Consider the following 25,144-nt stretch of genomic DNA (forward strand, 5'->3'; position numbering starts at 1 on the left):
TCAAAGCACTATTGTCTTGACTTTCAGATTAGGAAAGAGGCTTCCTTTGGTTCAGAAGTCTTGAGTGTTCTTGACAGAGTCCCACCCAGTAAAGGGATAACTAGGGTACATCCCATGTGTATAGACTGGTATGGGATGGATGAAGAGGAAGGAGACATTTTTCCCTGATTTATAAAAAAAAAAAAATTCCTTTCCTTGAGTCCAGGCAGATCAGTCCAAGACCCTCCCTATTCTGCCAAGTGTATTCACTTGATTCATTTTCAGAATAACTGCTTGTGTGTGCTAGTTGGCATGCTGGATATTAAGGTAATAAACCTTATCAAAGAATGTCCATTCTGTTTCTTGTTTCTATTGTTGGCTTCTCCCTTATAGTCTCTCCAACTGCTGGTTGGGAGGCATAACCCATGCATCCATACTGTTCTGGTTGGACTCAAGAAAGGAAATTAGGTGAGAACTAATTTCTTCTTTAAAATCTGGGTGGGAGGGGAAGATGATGTGGGAAAAATGTGTGCTTATCTCGATTTATGCTTGTGCTTTTATAGTAGGCATTCCAGGGGGCTTAGCTGGGGCAGGAAAAGCAGTTACATGCCTACTTTCAATTTTCAAAAGATTGAATGTAAATGTGTACACAAAGTTTCACCTGCTCAGGAGAATTTTCAAAGCAGATTTATGTGCATAAGTCCACTTTGAATTTTGGGCTAAAGTTTGTGGGTACTACGTGGGCTGTTGAAAATTACTTTTTAAGAGTGTTAATTTAAATGTTTGGGTTTTTTCCTATGTAATGTTTTGTTTTAACAGTTGTTGGTGTAATTGATTATAGCCGCCTACGCTGGTATGTGGCCTTTCCATTTTGAAATAATTGGGAAGATGGAATAGAAATTGACCTAAAATAAATATTCTGGCATGGCTGCATATTGTCATATGTCACTTCTGAAGAAGGGACTTGCTGTTCTGGAAAGCTTGTGTACCACCCTTTCTTCTTATATTGGTCCAATGAAAAGTATCACAACATCCCAAGATTCCAGACTTATCCAGGGCCAAATTGACTATGAGAATTCTGCTCTGACTACTTGCACATGTCCCCTTTTCCTTCATTCCTTAACCTCTCTGCAGCAGCCATCTGATGTCTTTTCTTGGTCACACCTGAAAATTGTTGTGGGTGGGTGTTTGCTTGCCTGTGTGTGTATGGTAGACTGACAGACAGGTCTTTGCAGATAGAGCAGATTGTATTTGCACAGGGACCTTCCACTGTTACAGACGCCACCTGGTGGCCAAACACAGACACAACAATGTGACTGATTGATTGACATAGAACTATAGACATGATGACAGAAAAGGATCAAGCAGTCCATCCAATCTAATACGCTGTACAGGTCACCCCCATACTTATCTGTTTCCCAGACCGGAAAAGTCAGGGCCCTTGTTTATTGCTTTCTGAGTCCAATTCCCCGTTACCTCTTGCCATTGAAGTTGAAAGCAATGTTGGAGCTGCATCAAAAGTATCAGGCTTGCATCAGCAAGTTACCCCCATGCTTATTTGTTTTCCCAGACCATAAAAGTCAGGGTACTTGTTGGTTGCTGTCTGAATCCAGTTCCCCTTTTCCTCTTTTCCCCCTGCCTTTGAAGCAGAGAACAATGAAGGAGCTGCAACAGTATGAAGGCTTACTGGTTAAGGGTAATAACCGCCGCACCAGCAAGTTACCCCCATGCACTCTTTTCTTCATTTCCATCCTCTAGCCTTTATTTAGGGATCCACAATTTTTATCCCATGACCCTTTGAATTCTTTCACTTTTTTTGTCTTCACCACCTCCTCTGGAAGGGCGTTCCAGGCATCTCTCTCCTTGAATAAATATTTCCTGATGGTTCTGTGTTGATCTCCCTGGAGTTTCATTACGTGACTCCTAGTTCTATTGAATTCTTTCCATTAGAAAAGGTTTGTCGATTGTGCATCATTAAAACCTTTCAGATATCTGAAGGTCTGTATCATATCTCCCCTGCACCTCCTTTCCTCCAGGGTATACATATTTAGGACCTTCAACCTCTCTTCATAAGTCATTTGATGGCAACCTCCCATTTTGGTTGCTTTTCTCTGTACTATCTGCATTCTGTCTCTGTCCCTTTTGAGATACGATCTCCAGAACTGAACACAGTACTCTAGGTGAGGCCTCACCAAGGACCTGAACAAGAGGAATATCACCTCCCTTTTTCTTACTGGTTATTCCTCTCTGTGCAAGCCAGCATTCTTCTGGCTTTATCTATTGCTTGTCACATTGCTTTGCCAACTTCAGATCACTAGATGCTATCGCCTCAAGGTCCCTCTTTGTCCATGTACAGCAGCCTTTCACCCCCATCACATACACAGCTCTTTTGGATTACCGCCCTCCAGATGCATTACTCTGCACTTCTTGGCATTGAATCCCAGCAGCCAAATCTTCGACCACTGTTCAAGCTTCCTTAAATCACATCTCATTCTCTCTACTCCTTCTGGCGTATCCACTCTGTTGCAGATCTTAGTACCATCCACAAATAGACAAATTTTACCTTCTACCCATTCTGCAGTGTTGCTCACAAATATATTGAATAGAACCGGTCCCAACACTGATCCTTGTGGCACTCCATTTAACACAGTTCTCTCTTCAGAGTAGGTTCCATTTACTATTACATGCTGTCTTCTATCCATCAACCAGTTTGTAATCCATGCTACCATCCTGGTGCTCACTCCCAAGCTTCTCATTTTATTCACAAGCCTCCTGTGCGGGACCTTATCAAAAGCTTTGCTGAAATCCAAGTAGATCACATCGAGTGCTCTTCCTCGATCCAGTTCTTTAGTCACCCAATCAAAATCAGATTTTTCTAACAGGACCTTCCCTTGGTGAATCCATACTTCCTCGGGTCCAGCAGTCCTCCTTCAGCAGAGTCTCCATTTAATTTTCCCACCACTGAGGTATGAGGCTAACCGTCCTGCAATTTCCAGCCTCCTCTCTGCTCTCACTCTTGTGAAGTGGGGACCACCAGTGCTCTTTTCCAATCATTTGGCACCACTCCCATTTCCAGGGATCTATTGAACAGGTCATGCAGCAGGACCTGCCAGTACATCTCTGAGCTCCCTCAGTATCCTGGGATGAACCTCATCTGGCCCCTTGGCCTTGTCCACTTTTTCCTAGCTCTTACCATACATTCTCTTCTGTGAACTGAGTTTCATCTGCCTCCATCTCCATCTGCGGTCTTGTCAACAAGCAACAGTCTTTCTCCGGGGTCTTCTTTAGTGAACACTGAACTGACGTCTTTGTTTAATATTTCTGCCATTTCTTCATCTCTCTCCACACAGTGTTCCTTATCACCTTTCAATTTCACTATACCACTTCAGGCCTCCCTTCTTTCTTTGATATATTTGAAAAATGTGTTGTCTCTTCTCTTCACCTCTTTGGCAATTTTCTTCCGCTTCACTTTTTGCATTCCTGATTTCTTTCTTAGTCTCCCTCAGTTTTAACTGATATTCTTCCTTGTGTTCCTTTTTTTGGGATCCTTTATACTTCTCGAATGCTGTTCTTTTTGCCTTTATTTTTTAGCCACCTCCTTAGTGAACAAGATCACTTTCTTTTTTTTCCTCTTGCTCTTTAATTTCCTAACATATAGATTTGTTGCCTTTGTAATAGCTCCTTTTAATTTGGCCCACTGATGTTCCACCTCACCCGTTTACTCCCAGTCTTCCAGTTCTTCCTCCAGGTACGTCCGTATTTGTGAAATTCATAACTCGGGTCTGTGTGACTTCTCTGTATCCTATTTGTGCCATCTGATCACTAGTGCTTAGGTGAGACATTATCCCCATTAGTGAGCAGTAGATTGAGGATCACATCCTCCCTTGTGGGTTCCATTACAGTTTGTTTGAGAACAGCACCTTGAAGGGCATCCACTTTCTCTCCACTTTTTGTGGATTCCACAGAATCCATATCCAGCGAGCAGTGCTTCTCCTTTCTTTCCCACCTTTTGGATGTCCTCGATCAGGTCTCTGACCAGTTCATCCGTTTGAGTTGGAAGCCTGTAGATCGCACCAGTAAAAATTGAAGCACATCTCTTTTTAGGATGATCCATAATGCTGCTGCTTTATCCCACGTCCCTTGCAATTCCGTTGCTTGGAGGTTATTTTTTGACATGACACAGCCTTTTATATATATGTAGAAAGACGGCTTTTTAAAAATGCTTCTCGGCATATAAAATTGACTGCCTTGGGCGCAGTAACATCTGAAGGGGGTGATAATATAATTAAACATACTACAGCCTCCAACATCCAGTTTTTCTAGGGCCCAATATAGTATTTCAAGAGAGGTATGCAAGGGGATTGGTAAATATTTCCCCCCTCCCCCCATAGTGAGATATGAAGGGAACATGAATCTTTATGCCATGTTATGGGATTTCCTGTATGCAGTGCGATGTCTGGAAAATCGTTGCGCTCGCACTCTCTAACTGTATTCATTTGCTTCTCATTTTTATTCTTAAGCATAAGTGAGGTTTATTATTTATTTTTAATTTTTATATACCGAGGTTCTTGTATGAAACACAAATCACTCCGGTTTACATAAAATGGTGAAACGCCCAAAAAAAGGGGGGGGGGCTTTACATAGAACAAAAGAACTAAGTATAAATTGAACATGGTACAATTTATACTTAAATGAGTAAGATCATTTGAATCCATATGTCTGTTGGAACAGTATAATATCAGCAAATGAGATTTAATCTGAAACCTAGCTGTTCTTTTTTTTTTTCTCTCTCTGTGCTTTAAGTGGGAGTCTCGAGTGACACAGTACGAAAGGGACTTTGAACGAGTTTCCGCAACATTGCGCAAAGAAGTTACGCGGTTTGAGGTAAATCTCCAGGACCCAGCACAGTGCTTTTTCTATCTCCCTGCCACGTGCACGTTTCTAGGCATCCTGTCAATCTGTTCCATGTTCTTCATTCAGCTCTGTCATTTTCCTGCTTCCCAATCTTCCATCAGCTTTCCAGCGAGCCTTCCTTCCGTTACGTGCTTGTGTCCCCGATATCCTATCTCTGAGCAGTGTTCTTTCTGTCCTATCCAGCATGCATTAATTTTGTGCCTTTTTGTTTTAATACATCTCAGTATTAATATTGCCAAGAATGAAATCCTTTTCAGATTGTAGAACAGTTTTATTGTCCTTTGTCATTAGTTTTGCTTATGTCTCTATTGTAGTCTCTATTGTCTTAGTCTCTATTGTATTCTGAATTGCACTATTCTGTCTGTCACAAACGCCTGTAGAATGAGCCAGCTAATTAGTACACAGGTTCTCCTCTGTGCGCATGCAGTAATAGACAGGAACCCAATGTTGACTAAGGCAGCAAAACAAAATAGAGGACAAAATTTAGAAATATTGCAGCCAAAACACTTTCTGCAGATCTCGAAGAGGTGAGCTAGGGCATCGCAGTGACACAGCTTCCTTGTGCTGTGGCCTAAGGAAGAGGGAGCTGAGATGCCATGGAGCTCCCCCAAGTTAATTCCCAGCTGGCAGGAGGAAAGCAGTGCATACCTATGTCTGTTTCCCCTGCCAGCTGGCTTCAGTCTGAAGGTTTGAACAGCAGGACTGGCAAGGCTAAACAGCACTCCAGCATGCCAGACTGAAACCGATTAGGCAGAGGCAAGAGCCATAGGTAAGGACTGCTTTTCTCAGGACAGCCAGGCCTGAGCATCGGTGGGGGGTGCTAGGCAGCATGCCAGCTTCCTTCTCTTTGGGTCTGTGGTGGCAGGGAGCGGTGATGACTTTGTGGCATTTAGGATCATTTGGCGTGGGGGGAGAGGGAGAGAGGACTACTCTTCCTGGGTGAGATAGGGGGTGGGTGGAAGAAGGGGAATAAAATGCAAAACTGCCGCCCCCCCCAACAAAATAAACCAGAAGGGGGCCTGTGATAAATAACTGGTAACAGACCGGTAGTACTGATATTTTACGTGCATTTGTTCCCTAGTAAGGAGTAAGAATTATTTGACTTCTACTTATTTTGCTTTAATAAAATGCTAAATACGTATTCAGTGTTTTGTTATAGGAATTGCTTGCATTTTAATTTATTTGTAAGTTGTTTTGAGCTTTCCCAAGTCCAAATATAAAAAAAAAAAATTCTGATTTTTATCCTTACCATTTTAAGCAAAGTTCGTGGGATGTCTATTTATTTATGTGGGGGGCTTCTGGGGGTTTTTTGCAGAAAGAAAAAACCAAGGACTTTAGAAGCCATATAATTAAGTATCTTGAGACACTCTTAAATTCACAACATCAGGTGAGTGAACCTTGAATAATGTTTTCCTTAACAGTAAGTGTCAAGTTACTAAGCAGATTTACGTTGCAGTATATGTACAGTTGTCTCTCCCCCTGCCAAGGTATTTGGGTATGCAGAAGGATGTGTTATACTCCCCAGATCTCCTGCTCGTTCTGCTAGCGCTCCATCTGTTGCTGACATTTTTACTGTGATCACATCTTAGTCCTGAGGCTTCTCAAAATCACTGTCTTCTAAAGCTATATTAATAGCATTTATATACCAGCATCAACCAAACAGGAACCATTCTGGTACTTCAGAAGCCGAAATACAGCCACTCCGGATGAAGGTGAAAAGTCAGACTACCAATTTAGAAACAAATGATGTCTGATCGCAACTGCTTGGCCTACCCGGTGTGCCTGTATGTGGCTGCTCATTGTACTGCTACAGACCCTGTTAGATCTCTGCCCTCTTCCCTCTCTTCCTGTAGGAATTTGTATGGCTGCAAAATGTTTGATGTGTATAAAGAACCAGTCAAAAAAGAGCAAGGTTCTCAGCTTTCAGGAGCTTTGCTGCCTCTAACCTTTACACAAAAATGAGAAACGTAGAAAAAAATTTGATATATTAAATCAGAACACAACAGATTTGAAATTTTTTTATTAAACTCATCAAATGTGGAATGTTTAAAAGTGAAGACTCCAGTCCATGTCGTCATTTGCCAGTGTCTCCCCCCACCCCCCAAAAAAAACAAACCAGTTAATGTAGTGCAAACCTTTCAAACGGGCCGATACAGTAAACCACACGGGAGAGCGGGCGAGCGCACAGGCCACTCTCCTGTACGCGCGATTCAGTAACTTAATTTATTAAAATTAGGGCCCGCGGTAAAAAGAGGCGCTAGGGACAGTAGCTCATCCATAGTGGCTGTCGGCGAGTTTGACAGCCGATGCTCAATTTTGCCGGCGTCTGTTCTCAAACCCGCTGACAGCCATGGGTTCGGAGACCGGACGCCAGCAAAATTGAGCGTCCGGTTTTCAAGCCACGGACCCATTTTAAATTTTTTTATTTTTTTTTTATTTTTAACTTTTTTTAACTTTTGGGGCCTCCAACTTAATATCGCCATGATATTAAGTCAGAGGGTGCCCAGAAAAGCAGTTTTTACTGCTTTTCTGGGCACTTCCCCAGCGCCGGCAGAAATTAACGCCTACCTTTGGGTAGGCGCTAATTTCTTGAAGTAAAATGTGCAGCTTGGCTGCACATTTTACTTACTGGATAGTGCGGGAATGACTAATAGGACCATCAACATGCATTTGCATGTTGTGGGCGCTATTATTCTCGGGGGGGGGGGGGGGGTTGGACACGCATTTTGGACGCGCTATTACCCTTAAGGGGTAAAGCTAGTGCGTCAAAAACGCGTTTCCAAATGCCAGTGAACAGCACACTGAACTGTATCGGCCTGAAAGTAAATAAGTTCACTTAATGACTGTGAAAGCACACCTGATGATGCCTGGGATGTCCTGCAGTCCTTATTGCAAGTCATCTGAAGACAAATTATTTGAAGCATTGATGTCAGGACTTGCTTTTTCCTTCAAGAATTCTGTGGGGTTAAAGTTTCTTGCTGTTTCAACAGAGAAGCTACGTGTAAGTATTCTCTTGCTGGACATCCCAAGCATCATCAGTTGTGCTTTTCAAGTCCATTAAGTGAACTTATTTACTTTGAAAGCTTTGCACTACACTAAGCACTGTCTGGACACTTTTTTTGAAAAAAGAAAGATACTGGCAAATGGGCTAAAAACTCTTCATGAAGCTCCACTTTTGATGCCTTTTTCTAAAAAAAAAAAAATATATATATTCAAAAATGTTTTGGTTTAATATATATTCAATTTTTCCTACTTTTTTTCATTTCTCTTATGTGAATAATATGTGGGTTCCAATGCCTCTTATTATTTTTTTAACCATTATATTACAGTTCCTCCCAGTAACCTATTTGACTCGAATAAGAGTTACTTTTAAACATTGGTTTTTGGTGGGGTTTTTTGTTTTGTTTTGCGGAAACTTTGTGTACATATTAACTTTTTAACTAGGGCTTTGTATAAAACTAACATGCGTTTCCTGCCCTTGAGACTTCTGATTGCAGAGGCTTTTACTCCCCCCCCCCCCCCCCCCCCCCCCGCTTTCTTATCAGAAGTCAGCAACAGTATCTGCAACCAGCTTGGTTCTGCAACTAGTCTGGCAGGGAAAAAAGGGGACATATTCACAGCATAACAGCCAAAAAAGTTTGACGTTCTTGGATTGCTAGGCTGTGACTTGGGAAGAGAGGGATATCAGATTTAGAGTATTCACGAGGGGGGGGGGGGGGTGCTAGCACCACAGAACAAGATGGTCGCATGATCTCGAGCTCCCGAACTCCCCGAGTCATTTATCAAAAATTTTCCAGTGAATAAGAACTATGACTTCTAATACACTTTGGTATTATGTGGCTGTACCATCGCAGATGGCCCAGAAGAAAAAAGGAATGGACTTTAAGCAGTTTCCGTATACTAAGAATGTGTCGGTGGACGAGGGGCCTAGTGAGGGCAGAGAACACACATGCCTAGTCTCGCTTGAGGAGGAGGCAGATACCCACTCTGAAGATGGAGAAGCGGCTTTACCAGAATTGCCCTCCAGAGAGGAATTTCGACACAAGTTTGAGATACAGAAGGATATGAAATCCAATAAAAAGGAATTAATGACGCTGATGTCGGACATGAGAAAAGAAATGGCGGAAATAGGGAGGCACGTCGATGACTGTGACATGAGATTAGATGCTCAAACAGTTTGGATCGACACACTACAAGCAAAATATACACAAATCAGCCAAGAATACCGAATTACAAGCAAAACTTAGAAGACTTGGAGAATTGGAGCCGTAGAAACAATTTGTGCTTCCAAGGGTTACCGGAGGAGGAGGAGGCGTACTTTGTATGGAGGTGGTAAAGAAGCTGTGTTAAACACCTACTGGAAAGTCAACCTGGGTCGGCTCAGGCAATATGTGAAAAAGAGAGAGCTCAAGAGCTCACAGATTGCTAGGCCTGAAAATAGGCAGCAAGCCTCGGGATATCATTGCCTGCTTTAATCGATACACCATAAAAGAAGAGGTCCTGCAGGCAGCCAAGAGACAACAAACCTGGGACTGGAACTCTCATTCTGTTTCTGTGTTCGCCGATCTTTCTCCCCTCACTCTTTGAAAAAGAATGGAATTCTGGAAGTCACCTCTGTACTACACAGGGAGGGAATTCGATACCGTTGGCTGTTCCCCTTCGGAATAGCCATAACAATCCGTGGTTCCACCTCCAGGGCAAAGACGGTAGAAGAAGCAGCCGCCATGTTGAAGGAAGCTGGCCATGTGGTCAAAATAGCAGCAGGCAAGAGTGGATCGCAGGCCCAAAGCGGAGATACTCCGAAATGGCAGAGAGTGACTAAAGGTGGACGGAGGCTGTGACGCCACTCCGAAGACTCAGATCAAGCCAAGGCTACAGAAAAGGGATGAAAGGACAGTGAAGCTTTATAGTACATATGTATTTCTTAAAGTCTGAAGTTACTATGCTAATATGTGGAGCCATTACGATGTTTCGTTTGAGGGGGAGATATGACTTATTGCGTCACAGTTCAGGTTTTCAAATCAGATATGTTATAAGCAAGTTCTAATAAGTATAATGGTTTCTAAAAGACCTCTGTTTGGGGAGAGAAGGGGCATGTTCTGCAAGTGCACCTGCCTTCATCTGTAGGCACAGATCTGCCATGCTTGAATGACAGCGATATGGGAAACGGGGATGGGGATCTGTCTGCAACGGTATGTTTACAATGTTCGGCTGGATCAATTGTACATTGTGTTTTAGAGGGAGGAATTCTCCTGCAATTCATAGCACTAGTTCATGAGATAACGTTAGACTTTGGCATGTACTATACAGAAGGGGGATCGGGGAGGTTGGGAAATAGAGGGATCTCAGGATAATAATTATCAAGACGAAATGATGGCGTCTGTAAAATTTGGTCAGTCAATGTTAAAGGTCTGAACAGTCCACAGAAACGACACTTATTTCGGGCAGAAGCACAGAGCACTGGGACAGCCATTTTATTTTTGCATGATACACATTTAAAAAGGCGCTATGAGCACTTGATGCAGTGGCAGCTATATCCCTGCCAACATTTTGCGGTGGCTTCTAAAACAGCTAAATTTTATTTATTTATTTTAAAAGATTTCTATACTGTCTTTCACAAATAATTTGACCAAAACGGTTTACAGATATTAGAATAACATCAGATAAAATTAAAATAAAATAAAAATAAAAACATCTAATTAAATAAAATAAAATAAAAACACAAAAAGTAAATGAAAGAAAGTAAAATTAAGGAAAAAAATGCAATAAATATGCTGGGGTTAGCATACTACTACATAAGGATTTCCAATGCCATGTCTGGAAAGTGAAGGCAGATTCAGATGGACGATTCATCTTAAACAACAAGTGGAAATCGGACAAGAGACTTACTTCTGAATTTGTATGCTTCCAACACAGATTGCAATAAATGGTTACAAGGTTATGTTGCGATGGTATTATACCCCAATTCGACTATTCAAGGCTAATCTTTCCCAAACGGATATATGTTGGAGAGCTTGCGGACAATGAGGATCTTTTTTCCATATGTGGTGGACATGCCCGAAGATGGTGCAATTTTGGAGGGAGGTCTCTTTGTTTTGTTCAGCAAATTTAAAGGTGGACATACTTCTCACTCCTGAAACTGCTTTATTAAACGTGCCAGTGGAAGGTACCACACAGAATTGGTTACTTATACATCAGATTTTAATAGCAGCTAGATGTATAACGGCAGCTCTATGGAAGCAGGTACATCCCCCACACGTAAACAATCTTATCTCAAAATTAGACAAGATGTGTGAACTATACAAATTAACTGCCCGGAAACATCATAAATTACCTAGATTTACCTCTATTTGGTCTCCGTATCAGAGATGGAGATTGGACCAGAAAGGAAAACCAGAGAAGCCTGTCAACCTAGAGCCTCCTAGTTGCTACTTAACTCCCGATTGCTCTAGCTATTTTGTATCTTTAAGCGTTCTCGAATTCCAGCCTTTACATGGGAACAGCCGACGAGGTAAATGAGTATCTATAACACTGGTGTAAATGAATATATACAAAACTCGTATTAGATGCAACTGAAACATTCAAATGTAGTTATGTGATATCTTGTTTCTAGATTGTTATGGGTGTTACATATACTTTAATAAAATACCATGTACAAAAAAAAAAAAAAAATATTTAGAGTATTCCCAAATCTTCCTGAAGGGCTGCCCCCATGATTCAGGTCGCAGTGCTGTGTGCTGCAGCACAGGAAACTTGAATTTTATGTATTTAAACCCGATAGAGGGGGAAAGGTACAGAAATAAATAAATATATATATATATATATATATATATATATATAAAAAAATACAGAAAGGTGCTTCATTTACTATTTTTTTCTTTTACGTTTTCTGTTAAGTAACCTATTTTCAAGTTCCTACCTTATGCCTTTGTTAACAATTTTATTATAAATGTTCTCTGTATTTGACTATGGAAATATTTTTTCCTGCTTTTTCTGTTTTATGTAAACCGGTATGATTTGCATTTTAATGTAAGAATGTCGGTATATAAAAATTATAAATAAACAAATATAAATTTATGTACTTAAAATCATTTTTATACTGCCTAGTCCAAGGTTTCAGAGCTGTTTACAATAAAATACATAATTAGATAAAACAAGCGATGCCATCTGACTCCGTAAAGCTGTGGCCTTTCTCAGCAGACTCAGGTCACCGCATGAGAAATAGCAGCAAACAGGCACTGTTTGCATTCCTAACAACTAAGCCTCCAAGCCCAAGTGCCTGCAAGGAAAATAAAAAGACCGTCTTTTTAAATACCTTTCTGGAATTACTGATCTGCTAGAAATCCAGCTTTGATGTTGCTAGGAAAATCACCTTAAGTCCATTTTTGTTCTGCGGATCAGGTTAGCTTGGAGGCAGTACTTATAACTCCCCAGGGAGAGTGTCAGACATCTTTCTCTACTGGCTAGTTAATTTAACAAAAAAAAAAATCAAAAGACACGTGTCTCAAAAACCAGAATGAATTATATGCTGAAACTGTTAATTACAGTATCTGGCTATGTGCAGCTGCTCTTTGACACATGAAGGGATTTTTTTTTTTGTCAGGAGGTAATTTGCAAAAACTTTTCTGAATGGGTTTAACTTTTTCTTGATTACTATAAACAGTTCTAAAATAATTGCTTATCTGGGGTTATCTTTGAAGAAGGTAGAATGCAGTGAATCGGGGTGAATTTTCAAAAGCTTTTTCCAGCTAGATCAGCTTTTCAAAATTCAGCCCATTGTCCCTTTTTAAGCTGCTAAGTTTAGTCACCTCATGAAACTAGAAGGCAGGATGTCTGCAGATCCGGGACCACTTGGTCTACCCAGTCTGCCTGTATGCGCTGGCCTCCTAATCCTGCTCTCTCCACGCTCTTCCCTCCCTGCTGTTGGAATCTGTACGGCAGCTTTCATCTAGGAAAGGAGAGGCTGGGTGCTGGTGGGTATTAACCAGCTGCAGTTGTGTATAAGGAACATGTTGTAAGGAAGCAAGGTTCTCAGATTACAGGCGCTTTCCTGGTTCTAACCATTACATCAAATTCCTCCCAGTAACCAGTTTGACTTGAATAAGAGTGTTGTACTCTTGAACGTTTTTATTGTGTTGCATAAATTTTACTTTTTACGTGTTAACTTTCTAACTAGATGGCTAAAATTAGCTGCTGAAATTATGGGCATACCTTTGGGAGAAGAGTTAGGTCAGAGGCACTAATTTCCAGCTAAGTTACATGGATTTCTCCGATATCTTAGCAGCTATCCATGTGCTCCTGGACTTTCTGAAAACATCTTCTACCCTGTAGCCCAGATCATAAATTGAAAACACCCTCTGGGAAGGGGGATGGTGGCACGTGTATGTTTCATTTCAGCAGTGGTAAATTTTCAGTAAGGTGTGCAGTGCTCAGATAACTAGTTATGTTATAACTGGTTAATGTAATTAGGTGAATTGTCCACAATCTAGCTGGCTAAGTTGTGGCTGGGAATTTTGCTAAAAAAAACAAAACCAACTTGGCCTCTTAGTGACTCTTTGAAACTGTTCCCCTTAATATATGACTTCCCAACCCTGTCCTGGGGGTCCCCACAGCCAGTCGGGTTTTCAGGATATCCACAGTGAACATGCATGAGAGCGATTTGCATAATATGGAGACTCTGTATATGCAAACTTATCTCCTGCATCGTCATTGTGGATATCCTGAAAACCCAACTGGCTGTGGGGTCCCCAGGACGGGTTTGGGAAGCCCTGCCATAATATCTTTTAACCAGACTAGGTTCCTAATCTGCTCCTACTGTGGTAAACTCCTCCTTAAAATGTGTGCTTGGAGAGGAGCCTAAGGCCCATTGTTGACCATTTTAAGTACAAGGCATATGATTTACTGTATTCGAAGAAAAATGACCTTGCCTTGCTGTAGTTAAAACATTCTTTTTTTTTTTTTGTCATGGAAAGTATTTTTTACATACCTGCCTGCCTTTTCTTTGTGTTCCCTGCAGTTGGTGAAGTATTGGGAGGCATTCTTACCGGAAGCCAAGGCCATCTCCTAACCGGACCAAGCAGACCCAGCGCACCCCGTCTCCTGCCTTTTTTTTATACACTATGCCTTTTGCCTTTTAACACCCCAGTCACACCCAGCCTGCTGCTGAACCCGTAGAGATTTTAAACCAAAAAGGAAAAAGACTCAAGCCTCATAAAGCTACCCATCCAGCAGCAGCTCTTCTAACTGTATATTTTTCATTTAATTTCCATATATATTTTCTTATTAAAAATAGTTTACTGCTTTAAGCAAAAAGAAAGAAGCAATTAGGTGGTGGGTTTCTGGAGGGTGTATTAATATATATGTATAAATAAAATGTATATTTTTCAGGATGTGGCATAGTAATCGAGGATAGAGTTTTTCTATTACTCTTTCTAGTGCCATTGAAATATTACGTAATAAAATATGTAAAAAGGTAAAATGCTGGAAGCAAAGTTATTTTAGTGTATTTTATGTACCGGTATGTTCCTGGTTTTCATGTGCTTGATGGAGGGGAGCCTAGAGTGAATATCTGGTGCGAATGGTTTCATTGTACTACGCAGATAGCAATACAAGATAAACTGATAAAACTGTTTTATCAAAATATCATTTATTATATGTTAGGTCAAAACACTGGCTCCTTAGAACTGAGTAAATTTCAAAAAATGTAGAATACCTCATTTAGGTCCCTATTTTGTTTTTTACCCACCACCCCAAGTCCATCCCTTTAACCACTCACTTTTAAGTCCCTAAATGTAGATGCCTAGTGAGAATAAGCACCTAAGTTTAGGCATTCCTCCCTAGTCAGCTTCCAGAAGGGTTGACTTTGTACTAAAGCAGCTCCTGGCGGGTGCAGTTTGAATATGTTCTGGTGAGCCTGCGGTGACGCAGGTTGCTTCTGGTCACTTGGGTTTAGCTCTGGCTTGATTAGCTAGATCTTGGTTCTGGCTTTAGCCTTGGTCTTGGTTTTGGAGGGGACTCACTCTGTGAAGGCTGCACTGTTTTTTTTCAGCCAGATCACTGGGCTAGAACCTAACCTAGGATTCCAGCCTAGGGCGCCTCCTCAGCCACTGCTTTAATGGCTAATGTTACAACATAATTGCACAGCGGACTTATACTTGTTTCATGTAAAGATAGCACTCATTCATCATCCACTCATCCACTGCGCTGCCTACTGGTAGATACAGATACATGGGTTCTGCTGGTGCTTGTGCATCTGAATGCTTACTGAGAAATTAAAGAAACCAAATTGAATTTGTAAAATCCCTGAAAGAAAGGTGAGGGGTTTTCATTGCCAGGTAATAGCAACTGCAGGAACAGAAACCATTCACACCCACTTTCACTGACCCTGTGTGAGGAAGAGAAACTCCATGCTGTTCCTCCTGTCCTTAATTTCCTATAAGCAGCATAACCACAGTTTAGAATTGATGTTCTGCATACTCACACATCTAGATAAACTAAACTGAAACCATTTTCTCCATATGTACGTAATACTAATTTGGTTAAATGTGGGAATTATTTTACATAGCATTTAATTAGCACTGCAAGATAAATCTGTCACTGCACCCACCCCCTTCCCCATTGCCATTAGGCCTGTGGACTGCTGGCTGTGGCTGCCTTCTCACTTTCTCCCCCCCCCCCCCCCCCCCCCAGTGATGTGCCGTTTAGCCTAGTGTTTGTGACAGTTCTGCCAATGAGTATGGTCAGAACATAATGGCCCCTAGATACTGCTACAGTTGCCATTCAGGGCCCTTCCAGTTTAGAAAGCGACAAGGAAGAACAGCTGCAGCATCACAGCTAATGTAAAATGATTGACTTCCACTGGGGAAGCTGTCGGTTAGGCCTTGTCTACTCTGTTGTTGGTCAGTCTGGCCTTACCTGCACCAAGGAGCTTACGACCAGAATTTGATTTGAGTATTGTGATTCCAAATTGAGTATACATAATCCCAAACTCCAGAATCCTAAGTAACTTTATACCGGGACATGGAAAATGTGCAGGATTACAGGCTTGAGCAGTGAAGAATGAAGCACAGGCAATAGTGCTCCTTGCAAGTCCCATCTTCTGCTGCATCCAGTGCCTGCTGTGGTGAGAGCCCTCGCAGCAAGGCCAAGAAAGCAAATGAATTGTAAACACACATCTGACCTACCCGCCCATGAGTAGAAAAGAGGAGCACACATGACTGTCTGATACCAAGAGTGGTAACCAAATTTTTAAGATTTCTTGCTTTAAAAAAAACAAACAAAAACTGAAAAAGCATTTGACAGTAGTGTGTTTTATTTGAATGAACAGCACCCAAACTATAAATGCAAACTCAACAGTGCAGGGCAAGGCTTTCATTATCAAATTCCAGTTACATTGACATGAATGATTTACTAAGTTAAGAAATGTGTTGCTGCTTGAGCTGCTGGTTTAGTGATCAGTTTTGCTCTTTTTTTTTTTTCCTTCTTTTTAAGCAGCCTAGGAACAGAAAGCTATATAATTCTGAGCTCAAGGTATTCCCACCGACCTCCAGTCTGCAGGAGCAGAATACTGTGCACATGAACTCTGCCAGTTCCAAAAGAGCTTCACTGGGGAAAGGGAAAGAAATGTATGTAAAGTAAGAAATAGTTCTCTCGTCACAGTAGAAATCTGTATTTAATTTTCTTAATGTCTTAGGATAACAGAACACAGAAACTGATGGCAGGTAAACCTTCACTCCCAACTAGCCTGACCACTATCCCTAACAGTTACCTTCATCTCAGGCTTTTCTGCTGCTGATCGTTCCATGCTCTGGACCCAGGACTCTTCAACTTGTGCATTTGATACCTACCTATGCATAGTGTAGTACCATCTGCAGATCCCTGGATACAGTATAGTACCACATCTTGCCCTGCTCCAGCTTTGCCTTTGACACACTTCACTCAAGTGGAAGTAGGAAGCCTGGCTGTGCGCTAGAGCCCAACTGCCCCTATCATTTGCTAATGCTGCATCCGAAAATTGCATCATCATAGAAGCAGAATGGGCAAAAATATCTTGCTGATCCATGCAGTTGAGGAAAGTCAGCTATCTATCATCCTCCTCTGCTGAATCATCTGCTCTTAGTGGCCTGCCTTTTTATTCTGTCAATGAAAAACAGGCATAGACTTTCCTTAAAACTATAAAGGGTGTTGCAATCGCTGTTGGTAGACAAAAGAACCTGAGCTCCCTAGGACAGAGCATGACTCCCTGCCTGTGAGTCACACACACATGCACGCTTCCATAGGCAGAAATAGGCATTCCAAATCAGCATGGTTAAAAAATAGTCTGTTGTGTCTCGTGCATCTTGCTGAATTTCTACCCACTTGTTTTTCTAATATGATGAGAGGGCATGCTTTTAACTATTTTCAGATATGGAAAATGTACTAGACAGGTCTACAAGCCTCTTCCTTGCAATTTTGGCTGATCAGCTGCACCAGAAGAAATATGTATCTGCAAAAGACAGGAGAATCATTCCTGATTAATATTAACCTATTATAGGGACCATAGCATGCTGGAGAGCAATGCCAGCCCTGCTTCTACTGAAACTCTGCATATAATATTCGAAATAACTGCTGGTACGGCATCAAATCTCAACTAGTTTTTTGTTTTTTTTTTTAATTGCAATCACACTGGTGTGGAAGAGGGACCAAATATAGGATTACCTGGTGGTAAATGCTAGCTATTGCCATGCAAGAGATCTGGGTTCAGTTCCCAGCCCTGGCTTCTGTTCTCATAGTCCCTGGAGTGAGAGTGTCTCTGCCATCATACCAGGTAATAGCCAATGGCCAGACTTAGGATCTGTGTTAACTGGGGTCTACAGCGAGCCTTTTGTTTGTGGCTCTTGACGGTGGGGGAATCTGTGGTGTAGTTGGGGAATGAAGGTTCATAGCATCAAGACTAACAGAGGCTGCTTTTGATTGAGCAGGAGTAAATAGCCAGACCAAAAAGGTCTGTGCACTACAAGAAGTGCAAATATTAGGTCTTACATTTTGTCATGTTTGTTTGAACTATTTTGTATTGGGAAATATAAACCTATTTAAGAGTAAAAGATGGAGGAAGCCACAAATCAGAATTGATATTCGGAGACATGCTCTAAAGCTGCGATTCTCAACCGGTGTGTCGCGTGCTCCCGGTCTCTCCCGCTGCTCTTTCTTCCCTGCTGCCGTTGCCGCCGGGCTATCAGAACGTTCAAGCCCAGTGGGAACGGCAGCGGTGCTAGAAGAAGCAGTGGCACCTGCGGCTGGCCTTTTGTTCTTCCCACGCCTGCCCCCCCCCTCCCCCCTCCGTGACCCGGAACAGGAAGTGGTGCGCGGGAAGGAGAAAGAGCCGTGCCGCGTGATAAAGTAGCAGCGGCGGCAGCAGCAGCATCGGCCCCCGAGCAATTGAAGCAGCCGGTAATCGAGAAAGGAGACAGCAGCATTAGCCTCCCGCGGCCGATGGGATTCTTCTTTCTTGGCCTGCGGGGCTGGAGGAGGCTGCTGCAGCTACCATTTCGGGGGGGGGGGTGGGGGGGAGAAGTGAATGAGAGAAAGAGAGAGAAGCAGCCAGCTTCTGTGTAAGTGAGAGCATGTGTGAGAGAAACTGGTCAGAGAGCTGATGTGTGTGTGTATATGTGAGAGACAATGAAAGTGACTGCTCAAGGAGATGACTGTGTATGTGAGAGTGTGAGACAGGGATGTGACTGTGTGTGAGAGAGAGAAAAAGCATGGAAGTGAGAAATCTGGGCATGTGAGAAAGCATGGGAGTAAGAAGCCTGGTGTTGTGGGGGTGTGTGTGAAAAAGCATGGGAGTGAGAAGCCTGATTATGTGAGAGAGAGCATGGGAGTGGGAAGCCTGTGTGTGTGTGCATGCATATGAGAGAGACAGGTTGGTAAGGTGACTGCGTGTGTGAGAGAGAGAGACTGGTGTGTGTGAATGTGAGAGAAAGAATGTGATTCAGGGAATGAGAAGCCTGTGCAGTGGAGAGCGAGCATGGAAATGAGAGAGAGACTGGTGTGTGTATGTGTGTGTAACAGAGAAAGTGATTATGGGAATGAGAAGCCTGTGCATGTGAAGAGAGTGAGCATGGGAGTGAGAAATGTGGGTGGGTGTGTGTGTGAGACACAGCATGGGAGGGAGAAGCCTGTATCTGTAAGACAGAACATGGAAATGGGAAGCCTGTGTGTGTGTATGCATGAGAGAGATCAGGTGACTGGTGTGTGTTTGTGTGTATATGTGTGTGTGAGAGAGAGAGAAAGAAAGTGATTATGGGAATGAGAAGCCTGTGCATGTGAAGAGAGAGCATGGGAGTGGGAAGCCTGTGTGTGTGTGCATGCATGAGCAAGAGACTGGTTGGTAAGGTGACTGTGTGTGTGAGAGAAAGAGACTGGTGTGTGTGAATGTGAGAGAGAGAATGTGATTCAGGGAATGAGAAGCCTGTGCAGTGGAGAGCGAGCATCGAAATGAGAGAGAGACTGGTGTCTGTCTGTGTGTGTAACAGAGAGAAAGTGATTATGGGAATGAGAAGCCTGTGCATGTGAAGAGAGTGAGCAAGCATGGGAGTGAGAAACCTGGGTGTGTGTGAGACAGAGCATGGGAGTGAGAAGCCTGTATATCTGAAAGAGAACATGGGAGTGGGAAGCCTGTGTGTGTGTATGCATGAGAGAGATCAGGTGACTGGTGTGTCTGTGAGAGAAAGAAAGTGATTATGGGAATGAGAAGCCTGTGCATGTGAAGAGAGTGAGCAAGCATGGCAGTGAGAAACCTGGGTGTGTGTGAGACAGAGCATGGGAGTGAGAAGCCTGTATATCTGAAAGAGAACATGGGAGTGGGAAGCCTGTGTGTGTATGCATGAGAGAGATCAGGTGACTGGTGTGTCTGTGAGAGAAAGAAAGTGATTATGGGAATGAGAAGTCTGTGCGTGTGGAGAGAACAAGCATGGGAGTGAGAGACTGGTGAATGTGTGTGTGTGAGACAGAGAAAGTGATTATGAGAATGAGAAGCCCGTATATGTAAGTAGAACACAGGAGTGGGAAGCCTGTGTGTGTGTATGGCATGAGAGAAACTGTTCAGGAAGGTGACTGGTGTTTGTGTCAAAGACTTTTTGGGAGATGATTGGTGTGTGAGAGACAGAAACTGGTCATGGGGGCATGACTGGTATGGTGTGTGTGTGTGAGAGAGACATGGGACTAAGGAAGAGGACCATGAGTATAGAGCTTAGCCTCTGCTGCTGCTTCTGCTTCTGCTGTGTGCTACTGGCCTGCATGGAAGAGGAGTAGGAGAGCTGCTGGAGGGGGTAAGTAAAGGTGGTTTTTTAAGTTTATTTTTCTTGATTGACTGCCATTTTAATTATTTAATATTATGTGATGTCTGCTTTTTTTTTAAATATTTTATTGGTGTTTGGAGAATTTTTAATAGTTTTTATGAGTTTTTAATTGGATGTTATTCTCTTCATAGCTGCTTTGAAACATTTATTCTGCTTATTAGTATAGTTTTACAATTATTTCTGTGTGGGGATCTATAGCTGCTTGCTAGTTCTGTTTTCCTAATAAGAGGTGTATTGGTTTTTAGGGCCTGATTTAATATTTGTAGTGTTGCCTTTTCATAGATAGGGTTGCTCCTGTTTGAGTGTATTCCATAATACAGGTGTAACTGTGTGCGGATTAGTTTATGTGCAATACTACAGATCCTGGGAGTATGTTAGGTCGGTTCTGTGTCTGTTACCGAGATGAGATATTTTACTAGCATGTAAGTGTTTTATCAGTCTTATTTGTTGTGTTTTCTCAAGAGGACATGCATTGGTGGTAAACTGCTGTCTTTTCATAAGTAGGGCTATTGAGCCTGGAAGTAGAAGGAGTTTGAGTTGCTGTTACTGCGATGACACCAGAACCAGAATATCTTTTTTGTAGGGTGAGTTGTATGGGGAATGTCATAATTTTGCTTTACATCCATTATTGTGGGTCAGGGGTGTTCCCGTGGATGCAAACTGTACTTTTACATCTAGCCCCGTGACAATCATGGGTCAGTGTGTCACGCATGTGAGAACCATCTGTCAGGTGTGTCCCGACAGAAAAAAGGTTGAGAACCACTGCTCTAAAGAGCATTTTAATGAAGGGTCCTTTAAGTATTCCAAGAAAGCACAGCAAAATGAATGATGCTCACTTTCTGGTTAAATACACTCAGGCTGATGGATACTGTGCACCCAGCTTAATGAGCAGTTGGAGGTGCGTTTTGGACTCTCCTCCATAACGGCTGCTGCAGTCAAGGGATCAGTGTCTCCAAAACGTGCATCTGAACAAAGGCATAGCTAATAGCACTCAGTACATGTAAATACCATGGCTATTAGCTATGCCAAAAATTCCCGTCTGCCCAAGGTGCGCTTTTTAACCTGTAAAATTTTATGCCTGTGCTGGAGCAGGCATAACGTCTTCCCACACGTCAAGGGCTCAACATAAAAACAAAAAAAAAATGCTTTTGTGTGGTTCAAAGTAGGAAGAACCACAGAAAGCAGTGCCATGTTAAAAAAAAAAAAAATTGAGGTGCACAATATGCACTCATATTTCCAACCTATTTGGGTGTGGGGGGGAGGGGAAGTCAGCCATTACAATAAAAGTGCATGTGGAGCAGTTGTGAGAACAAATCAGTCGGAGTCATACAGGAACTGGTGGCCAAAAGAAAGCCCCCAACCATAGCCTGCCAAAGCAATGCCAAGCAAATGAGCTCAATCCATGTTTGTTAAATTGCAGTTTAAACATCTAAAAGGTTGCTCTGAATATTTGTGCTAAGCTCCATGGTGTGGGCTTGACCCTTCAAATACATCATATAAATATTTTACAGACACTGCACAAGTTTTCACCAATGTGCATCTGTCTATTGTTCATCTCTGAAACTGTTGCAGCTTTTTCCTAGCTTGCTATAATTTCCTGCATTTGTAGGGACTGAGAAATATTGTATGCAAGAAATTCTCCTCCCCTCACCACCACTGCTGACCTCCTATTATCCAATCTAATAGCTTTTACAGACTTAGCTTCAATCGATACATCTCCTTTGTTTTGTTTTTCCTTGTAAAATCTTGTATGTTTAATGTATTCACTTACTTGCAGCCCTTCCAAGCCCAGTGCGATGACCAAGGTCCTGTACAGGCATAAAAATACAGTAATGCAATTCCATGGCATAACACTCAAGAAATATATACGAATAAAGCTAACAGTCCTGGGGTCAGCTCAGTTGGTAGGTACTGCCATGGAGACAGGCCCCAGTTCCATCCTTGGGTCAGGTCTTCTCTTCACGGTCAGCCGTGGATACTGTGGGTAGTGTGTGCACAGTCTCTGGAGGGGGAGAGAGAGTCGGAAACATTGCTTACTGGCTGCAGTCAGGACCCATGATTGGAGGGTTCCAAAAGGCTGCATGGCCTCTGGGCGAAGACCATCCCTCCAATGGGGAGGGGGGGGAAATCCCTGCATCATGGCTAAAATATATCAAGATTTTTTTTTTTTAAGTGTTCAGGGGCTGTTTTGAGGAGGACTTATGTTACCTGGCTGATTTAGTCACTTTTCAACTATGAGCGGCTAAATTAGATAACTTTAGACCTGCTTCAGGGCCAGGCCTTAGGTGCTAGAATCTGCCATTTAAGTGGATATCTTCAAAACATATGTGGTAAAGTGGCAGTTCTCTAGTAAATAAATAAATACATTAAATGCAGGCTTCCTAGCCCAATTCCCACCTCTGCACCACCCTTAAACCAGCAACTGCCTGCTGTCAGACCCCCGCCCCCCCCCAAACCCTCCAACATGAAAATACTCTATAAACACTGCCAGTCATCTCCCCTTTCCCCCTCCCTACCTGAAGGATAAAAAATATGGACTTCTCAGCCCCCCCACCACTCTAAGCTATTTGCCCCTTCCTCCACTCAAGGCCTCACAACCCCCAACTATCTCAATTACCACCCTGTTCTTAGGCCTGGTATCATATTAGGATGTGATCCTGGTAACCCTAACCATAACCATACATATGTACAGAGGGCTCCAGGGTTGTGCAAAGAGAAAAATGAGGTTCAGTTCAATTACTGTTATAGCCAATGGGGGAAGCAATGCAGCCTATTTTTGGCTCACAGTTGGAATTGTCTAATCCAGTCCACGAGCAAAGCATGTCAAGCAGCACTCTCTGAATTTTCAAGAAGGATTATCGCTTAGTAAAAATATTGCCAGCAGTAAACTGTTTATGGGTTATCATAAGGCCTGGGAATAACTGCGCAGAGTGGCAGTTGCTACCCTTAACATAAACTTGGGGTAACCTGCACAGCACGGCAGATACTACCATAAGAAGCTTGCTGGGCAGACTGGATGCTCCTTTTCTGCCCTTATTACTATCTAATTCCCAGGTTCTGGTGGCCGAATTCATATTTGCTGCTATAGCTGCTATTTCTCCTGTTTTCCCCCAGTATTACACAGAGTTTGTCCTACTCAGTCTTTTGTAGGAAGTCTTTCATTTTAAAGCTAGTTCATCCCTGCTAACCAGCCATTCAGACTTGCAATATGGATTTCTTTTAATTTATATATATATATAACTTTTTTTTTTTTTGGCAATCTATCCCCAAAGATCACAGATGGATCATCGGACACTGACATGATTTCTGAAACATATTTGTATTATGTACATGTGTGTGTGTGTATAAACAAAGTTTAATATTTAAAAGTATGGGTGCAATTTTCAAAACTGTACATTTTGGTGCCACGTCAAAGGGCACTTTTTTACCTGCAAGCGCTGCATCCATTCTCAAATGGAAAGTGCAAGTATTGTTTTCCTTTTCACCCATGCAGATTTTTAGGAGATTTTAGCGTGGGCAGTTTTTTAAAAAGTCCTTTATTCCCATGCTCCGCCCGGGCCATGCCCACGCCCCTCACCCTTTTTAAAGTTCGTGATCTGTGCGCATCCCAGGAGATACACGCGTACTTGCGCACTTTTTAAAATGGGCGCAGTGCATGCTGGCCCAAAACTCACCCATCTCCCAGCTTTGGCTCGCCATAGGGCTTTTAAAATTGCCCTTTAAGTGTTTAGGCCAGGTTAGGGATAGAAAAACAATAATTAGTTTTGCTAAATGTACATAAAAATGTTATATGCCCAAAATGGACTATTCCACACACTTGCAAGTTCGATATTTATTAAAGGACCAGCGAAAAGTCCCTGACTCTGCTCGGGTTCTTTAATCCTTTAACAGTTCTAAATTTTAAAATCAAACAAAAGTGAAAATGATAAATATTGGGGGTTTTTTGTTTTGTTTTTTAAAGTAATTAACAGCATACAGACACTTAGGGAGCCTCTCTATAAACCACATTGACTGTACATTAGACATCCCTCTTTGCCCAGCTGTAGAAAGTGCCAAGATGAAAATGCATCGATTCCAGTACAGATCTGTAGGCCACCGCACTATTCATCATTTTCCATCGATAGAACTGACCCCTTCGTTTTTCTCTCTGTCCCTACCTTTTAAGTAGTCCATGGCCCATAACCCACAACCATGGCCCACCAATTTACCACTCAAGCTCACATAATCTGAGCTGCCCGCCATCAAAGGAAGAAGCCTGGAGAATGGCTGCCATGGTTCCCATCCCATGGTGGCCAAAGAGAGGGAGGACCGCTGCAGGAACCCAAAGAGAGAGAAGGGCTATCGTGGAGCCTACCCAATGCTAGCTTAAGAAGAGGTCTGGTGGTACCTGAAGAAATCGCCCCGTCTGAGTGGAAGCCTATGTGTATGTGAGTGGGGGGCCTTATTTGTGAATATGTGTGTGGGGGGGGGGGAGCCTGTGTATGTGAGACTATGCATGAATGGGAGCCTGTGCACATATATGTGTCTGTGTGGGTGCCCGTGCGCCTAAGAGACGGTGCTTTGCAGACAGCACATTGTCTTTCCACGGTGCATCTTCCACTGTTTAGGGCGTTACCTGATACTAGGGGTGTGCATTCGTATTGACCGCATATGTAAAACGCTACGCATATTTTTTTTTTAACTTAAAAAAGTGATGAGACATAAACGATCGGATTTCCCACATATCCAACATAGCTATGTTGGATATGTTGGAAATCGCGATTGTTGATCCAAAATTAAAAGTTAAACCCCTCACCTTCCTTAATCCCCCCCCAAAGACTTACCAGAACTCCCTGGTGAACTAGCGAGGCGTGAGGACGCCATTTCTGCAATCCTTTGCGAGGAGCACGTGACGGCGCCACGTCGAGTGACGC

At 42.6% G+C, this 25,144-nt stretch overlaps 1 protein-coding gene and 1 long non-coding RNA gene across 2 annotated transcripts in view; one reads left to right on the forward strand and one right to left on the reverse strand.

Annotated features, from left to right (window-relative positions):
- SNX1 (sorting nexin 1) overlaps positions 1–14,371 on the forward strand; it is a 112,005-nt gene extending 97,634 nt beyond the window's left edge. Inside the window, exons 13-15 of the mRNA XM_029574888.1 lie at positions 4,783–4,863; positions 6,209–6,280; positions 13,910–14,371. Of these exons, the coding sequence (XP_029430748.1) occupies positions 4,783–4,863; positions 6,209–6,280; positions 13,910–13,960 (204 nt within the window). The 3' untranslated portion in view covers positions 13,961–14,371. The remainder of the gene's footprint in view (positions 1–4,782; positions 4,864–6,208; positions 6,281–13,909) is intronic.
- Positions 14,372–16,319: 1,948 nt separating this feature from the next.
- LOC115074652 lies at positions 16,320–16,993 on the reverse strand. Its single transcript, XR_003852304.1, has 2 exons — positions 16,740–16,993; positions 16,320–16,497 (listed from the first exon to the last, which is right to left on the reverse strand). It is a non-coding gene; the product is annotated as an uncharacterized LOC115074652 (long non-coding RNA).
- Between the last annotated feature and the right edge of the window lie 8,151 nt (positions 16,994–25,144).

The sequence above is a fragment of the Rhinatrema bivittatum genome, chromosome 13 (genome assembly GCF_901001135.1).
Source record: "Rhinatrema bivittatum chromosome 13, aRhiBiv1.1, whole genome shotgun sequence".
In the NCBI taxonomy this organism is placed as follows: domain Eukaryota; kingdom Metazoa; phylum Chordata; class Amphibia; order Gymnophiona; family Rhinatrematidae; genus Rhinatrema; species Rhinatrema bivittatum.